The sequence below is a fragment of the Berghia stephanieae genome, chromosome 9, assembly GCF_034508935.2.
Source record: "Berghia stephanieae isolate SIO BIC M18660-M18661 chromosome 9, UCSD_Bste_1.3, whole genome shotgun sequence".
Taxonomy (NCBI): domain Eukaryota; kingdom Metazoa; phylum Mollusca; class Gastropoda; order Nudibranchia; family Aeolidiidae; genus Berghia; species Berghia stephanieae.
In genome coordinates, this window is record NC_088368.1 from 4074125 (window position 1) to 4081624 (window position 7500).

The 7500-nt window shown below is 35.7% G+C and overlaps 1 protein-coding gene across 6 annotated transcripts in view; it reads left to right on the forward strand.

Annotated features, from left to right (window-relative positions):
- LOC144979524 (uncharacterized) overlaps window positions 1-7500 on the forward strand; it is a 60396-nt gene that overhangs the window by 36305 nt on the left and 16591 nt on the right. For all 6 annotated transcript variants that reach the window (XM_078926224.1, XM_078926222.1, XM_078926221.1 and 3 more), the window contains exon 3: window positions 1-210. This exon is cut by the window's left edge and continues 1647 nt beyond it. In XM_078926224.1, the coding sequence (XP_078782350.1) occupies window positions 1-210 (210 nt within the window). The remainder of the gene's footprint in view (window positions 211-7500) is intronic.

Genomic DNA, 7500 nt, shown 5'->3' on the forward strand with positions numbered 1-7500 from the left:
CAGCCCTAACCCACAGAACGCCATTGTTACTGAACCACCTAGGTCTAGGCCCAGCTCCATGTGGGTCCAGCATGAAGCATCATCTGTACGGCAAGGGAGGGGGCGTGATCGGCGACGGCGACCATGACAGGGGGGATCACTCACTGGATCCTGACATGGACGGATGTGACGATGACGTCAACGATGACTCTTCAGACTCAGAAAAAGAAGGTAAGAACTTTAAATTGATACAGACCGGGAAGACCTGCATACTTGGGGTTGGGGAGGGGAGGATGGGGGGGGGGAGGGGGGGGCAGAGTGGCTAAGCGGTACGGTCATCGCTTTATAAGGTACCGAAATCGATAACCGGTCGCTGTGCTGTGTGGCCTTGAGCAAGTCACCTCGCCCTAGCTTAATTTGCAGCGCTGCATTGCGGCTGACGCCTGGGTTATTCCAGTCTTCCCTTGGATTAGACCCTAAAGAGAAATTTCTCCTATGGAATGAATAAAGGGATTTAAAAAAAAATATTTCCAAATCTAAAAATTCATAAATTTTTGGACATAAAAATTGAAGTCGATATAGTTGACTTTTAAAAAATCAACCATTTATCGTCACAGCAATTAAACAACACTTCAAAATCTTAAAAATTATGTAGTCTGTTATCAACTTTTTAAAAATGTTATTTTCAATGTTTTGATGACTTAGAGATGTTCACGAAGTTCTAAAGTTGTGTAGTCAAAATTTCCTATTTCTATGAATTTTTCGCAATAGTTGGCTTGTCTGCTGATAGAATTCCTACACTGTCGGTCACTCACATAACTCAGTTCGATTATTTTTTTCTGACCACACATTTGACTCAAAAGTGATTGAGTAGTTGCGTTTGGTATTATGAAGATATCAAATTAAGAAACTAGGGAGCAGGCACTCACTCACTCAGACAATCCTTTCGGGCCTGCTGGCACTTGAGGCGATGCAAGAGATCTCCACCTGGTCCTGTCGGCAGCTATTCTTGAGGCCATCTCGAGGTACAGACCTCTCTGCTTTAGGACCCTCTCTACGGTACGTCTCCAAGTCTCCTTGGGGCGGGCTCGCTTTGTCTTTCCTTGGGGGGGGGGTGTCCATCGCAGAGCCTTCCTTATCAGTGTTCCATCAGGTCTGCGACAGACATGCCCCAACCATTGTCATCTTCTCCTTGTAATGAGACTCTCCAGAGACTCCACTTCAGCTCTCACTCTCAGGTCTTCATCTGAGATTGTGTTTGGCCAGAATATCTTGAAGATCGTCGCAAACATTTGTTTTGGAATACTTCAAGTTTCTGGATGATACTCTCTGTGATCTTCCAACATTCTGATCCATAGAGCAAAACGCTCAAGACGTTACTTTTTAAAATCGTTATTTTAGTGCTGGAATATAATCTCTGGTGTAAGATAAAGATCTGAAAAAGTGTGAATGCTTGTCTGACACCTTTCATACACACTTGTTCAGCTTTTTCTTGTTATGTAGATCTAGTGGTTCCACAAAATGTTGGCTTGATCCACAAAATGTTGGCTTGATCCACAAAATGTTGGCCTGACACAGACACAACTCAATCCATTTATCTAATCGGCCTAAATCTTAATCTCATCCAATTTGTTGGGAGTTATTCCCCCTTTTAAATAACAACCACTGTCAATCTCCATAACGATATTATTATAACATTGTTTCTTCTCTCCCCCTTCTATCTCAACTCCTCTTATTACCCCCAATAATAAACACATTATTATAAACTAAAAGGATTATATATATATGCAAATCCGTCTTCACAATATTTCGCATTGTAGAAAGTGGGGGAGAGTTGTCACTAAGCCTTTTTATTTAGTTCGTTCAACTGAGAAGATTTCAGACTTCGCAACAAAAACAAATTCGCGCCATTGACTTTTGTGTCGTTTTGATTTCACGTCATCGATTTGTGACTTTGTAAGGGGAGGTAATTCACATAATAGGATTTTGTAAATAGGAGTGAAATAACATTGTAAGTAGATCTCGATGGTTGACGGTAGATTATGTATTGTTGTTGTTATTATTATTATTATTATTATTATTATTATTATTATTATTATTATTATTATTATTATTATTATTATTATTATTATTATTATTATTATTATTATTATTATCTCGAAAAGTTATATTATGTCAGATTAGTGTGTGGGTGTTTAGGTGTGTGTGTGTGTGTGTGTGGGAGGGGGGGGGGGGGTTGGCATGCTGTGTACAATTACAATGTGAAAGAGCTTAAAATGTCTTGGTTTTTCCGGGATTTTTCGGAGACAGCTCGGACAAAATTACTTATAAATAGTATGCGCTTGGCTAAGAAGCTCACAACATTGCCATCCGGATATATAAGGTACCAAAACACAAAACTGTGTGTAACCATGAACTTCTATAGTCTGGATGATACAGTTTAGTGAGAATCACTCATAAACGCGGATGGCAAAATAACAATAACACAGACCTGAGTGATGTCATTTCATTCTAATCGTGCGGCTGTGGTCTAGTGGTAATGACACTCGCTTTGGGATCGGAAGGTCCTGGGTTCGAGCCTCGCGCTCGGTACATAGTTGAGTTCTTGGAAAATGCTCTTTACTCACATTCTCTCAGGTGTAAAATGAGTACCTGACCGTTAACAGCGTTGTCTTTGTCCGAAAAATTTGTAATATCGCCTACCAGGCGTTGTGTCCAGTCCTATATGTTAAATGTTGCTGTTGACCAGGGACCATTGTAAAGCGCTTTGATCACGTTTAGTGGATATTGCGCTATATAAAAGCTCAATAAAAAGCTCAATTTTAATTATAACTTACACCAAAACTGCTCTTTGTTATTGTTTTTAAACCGCTTGTTGGGTGATTAGTTCTCACTAGATTGTTCTCTCTATCAAACGTTTAAGGTTACGCATTGAAGGGCAAGGGGAAATGCTTTTCACCAAGATATAATCTCCGATCAACTGTTGAGCAAGACAATTGGATTCAGTAGTCTGATGTCACGCCGCCCGGCAACGGCGGCCATCTTTGTTCTAAACAAAGAAAATCATTACTTTTTATTCTTCATGCTGGCTAGAACTTTTCATATGTCTTGTGATCAGAATGTGTAAAAGTCAAAACATGATCAAATTTATGTTTTTTCCCCCTCTGGATACGCTTTTATGCTCGCCGGGGAAATATTTCATACGGGCGTCCGCCATTGTTCCGATAGTTTGAAGCCAGTGTTACTAAGTTACCATGCGTCATTTGGAAATAGTGACGTTACGACTGTTGAAGAGTATTTGAACAAGGACGTCATCAAACAGATATAGTAAGATTGAATGTTTAACATTCTTGAATTATGTTCACTGAGGAGTGTGTTTGTGTGTGTGTGTGAGGGGGGGGGGGCTTTGAATGTGATAATGTGTGAAATGTCACTGAATCTAAACTTCTTTATCCATGTAAGTTTTGTACAGTAAGACATTTAAAGTGACCAGCAGTTTTCAAATACAAGAAGTGCATCATTAAAATGACCTAATTACTAATTTGTCCTCTGCACTCTGAGTTCCTGGTTGTGGGCAATCTATTAATAGTATTGTGTTTTCACCATTCGCCGCATGACATGAAAAAAGAATTCTGCGTTTCCCCAAAAATCAACCAAATTTTACAAAGGGCACGTAGCAATCTCAGACAGAGTTTTGCTGGTTAAGCTAAGAGGACCTGTAGTTGACACCAATATTATTCAAGTTTATGCACCAACAGAAGAGGCGACAGATGCAGATATGACAGAGTTTTACCATTCACTAGACAAAGCAAAACGAATGTGTAATCACAAGAAGTCCTTATGGTAATGGGGGACCTAAATGCTAAGATTGGCAGAGGCAGAGATGGTGACATAATCGGACCACATGGACTCGGAGACAGAAATGAACGAGGAAACATCTGGGCAGATTGGTGTAGAACAAATAAATTAATGATTTCAAACACCTGGTTTCAACAACACCCAAGAAGAACCTGGACATGGCAATCACCAGGGGACAGAGCAAGGAACCAGATAGACTTTATAGCAGTATCATCAAGATTCAGAAATGGCATATTAAATTGCAAAACCTATCCAGGCGCCGATGTAGACAGTGACCATGTCCCAGTTGTTTGTACAGTAAGGATAAAGTTTAAAGCTATTCAGAGAACAGCTGGTAGAATAAAGAGGGATTACAGGTTATGCAAAGACAATGGCATACAAACAAAAATGAGAGAAGAATTTGAAAATGCACTCATGATACAAAGCCAAAGTGAACCTGATAACGAAAAATGTGAAAAACAATTTGATATATTCCAAAAGTGTGTCAAAGCAACTACAGAAAAGCATTTACCAATAGCTCAAATAAACAGCAAAAAGGAATGGATGACAAATGAAATTCTAAACCTATTTGAAGAAAGACGAAAATGCAACAGAGGGTCTGCAGAATACCAAACATTGAACAACCACATTAAATCCAAATGCATCGAGGCACACGAGAACTATCTAGACTGGAAATGCTGCGAAATCGAAAGAGAATACAAACCCAACCCCCAACAAGCTCACAAAGAATAAAAGAACTATCAGGAAAAGGAAAAGCAAAGCAGCAGGAAGTTGTATCCAAAACAAACAAGGGAACTGCTATTTGAAGAACAACATATAGAAAGCCGATGGGTAGAATACATAGGCGAACTGTACAATGATCCAAATAGAAATGAACCACCACTGAAATTCAAAGAACCATTAAGCGGACCAAACATCACCAAAAGTGAAATTGAACATGCCATGGAACGAATGAGGGATGGTAAAGCAACAGGCCCTGATGAAATATCTGCAGAGGTATTAAAAAAGCCTAGGAGATCTAGCAATTGATGAACTTCACATATTATTCAACAATATATACAATACTGGGAAAATTCCAGAAGATCTCTGTAACTCTATTTTCATAGCAATACCAAAGAAAGCAGGTGCAGTCAGATGCAAACATTTTTAGAACTATAAGTTTAAAAAGCAACATCAACAAAATACTGTTGCGTATAATTATCAACAGGCTAAGGAATAAGATTGACCCCGAAATCGCAGAAGAACAATATGGATTCCAACCTGACAGAGGGACAAGGAACGCAATATACCTCCTCCGTGTTTTAAGTGAAAGAGCTATACAGGTTCAGACCCCACTATACCTCTGTTTTGTCGACTACAAAAAAGCTTTTGATAGAGTACGCCACGAAGAAATACTAAAACAACTGCACTCCATTGGCGCTGATGAGAAAGACCTCAGACTCATGCAAACATTATACTACACCCAGCAGGCATCTATCAAAATCGGAAACTCTATAGGAAATTCCATTCCTATTAAGAAAGGAGTCCGTCAAGGGTGTGTTGCCTCACAGATCTGTTTAATCTATACCAAGAAACAATCATGAGGGGCATAAATAATATGGAGGGAATAAAAGTAGGAGGTCACAACATAAATAGTATAAGATACGCAGACGATACGGTACTCATTGCAACCATCAGAAATCCAACTTCAAAAGATTGTTGACAAAGTGGTAGTAGATAGTGAAGCCAAGGGAATGGAAGTGAATATCACCAAAACGGAATGCATGGTAATACAGAAAAAACCTGAAAACAACAACACCTGCAAATATAACGATTCACGGCGAGCAACTTACCAACGTAGAAAGTTTTTAAATACCTAGGTTCAATAGTGACAACAGATGGAAGATGTAACCGAGACATACGAGCAAGAATAAACTCAAGCCAAACAGGCCTTCATGGACCTTGGAAACATTTTGAAAAAACAAACAGATGTCGTTCGGGATTAGATTCCGAGTCTTGAAGTCTACGTGTGGCCAATCTGTGTATAACGGATGCGAAAGCTGGACTACAAATGCAGAAACACAAAAGAACATTGAAGCTTTTGAAATGTGGTGCTGAGAAGGATGCAGAGAATATCGTATACTGCACACAAAACGAACGAAGAAGTGCTAAAACAAACATACCAACAAAGGAAACTAATGCCCTTAATAGTGGATCGACAACTATCCTTTTTCGGACACATAGTAAGGAAAGATAAGAATGAATACCTGGCAAGTTGTGGAAAAATACCTGGTAAACGCGCCCGGGGGAGACAAAGAAAAACACTCATAGACCAACTGAAGGGCTTCACCAACCTAACAATCCAAGAGCTGTTTGAAAAAGCAAGAGACAGGGAGGAATGGAGAGAGATAATTCATGCAGTATCCGAAGCCTGGACCAGGCATGGAACCTAGAAGAAGAAGAAGAAGAGAATGCCAACAATTTATATTTTTGACCAGTTTTAACATTAAATTCGGCTTTTAAGCATCTGGTTCGTTCCGACATAATACCGTTTAGAGACGATGGGTCACAAATAGATCGAAGATTATACCAATGGCAACACGAAGGAAAGCAATTGATATAATGATATAATATCACACATAGATTATATCTATAGAACATTAATTTGGTATTATGGAAAAACACGGTTATGAAATTTTGGACAGAAGTCTCCTCCTCGATCAGTGCGTCTATGTGGTCTGGTGGTATGGCACTTTCAAAAGTCCCAGGTTTGAGAGTTTTTGCCAAGGTGAGGGTTGGTTTAATCGATTGATAATTGGAGGAGGAGTTTTCTGACCAAATATTTTCAAAACTTGTTGTATTTTTTTCATAGTATGACAGAATAACATAATTAGCTAAAATAAATTGAAACAAAATATTCGATTATGATAACCCAACAATACACGATACAATATATCGAAACAAGAGTTACCAATTGTAATATAAATATAATAATAATAATAATAATAATGATAATAATAATAATGATAATAATAATAATATATAATAATAATAATAATAATGAAAATAATAATAATGATAATAAATAAATAATAATAATGATAATAATAATAATGATAATAATAATAATAATAATAATAATAATAATAATAAATAATAATAATTAATATAATAATAATAATGAATAATAATAATAATAATAATAATAAATAATAATAATGATAATAATAATAATGATAATAATAATAATGATAATAATAATAATAATAATAATAATAATAATAATAATAATAATAATGATAATAATAATAATGATGATAATAATAATAATAAATAATAATAATAATAATAAATAATAATAATAAAATAATAATATAATAATAAATAATAAAATAATAATAATAATAAAATAATAATAATAATAATAATAATAAAAATAATAATAATAATAATAATAACAATAATAATATAATAATATAATAATAATAATAATAATAATAATAATAATAATAATAATAATAAAATGATAATAAATAATAATAATAATAATAATAATAATAATAATAATAAAATAATAATAATATAATAATAATAATAATAATATATAATTATAGTAATAATAATAATCATGATAATAATGATAATAATAATAATAATAATAATAATAAAATAATAATAATAATA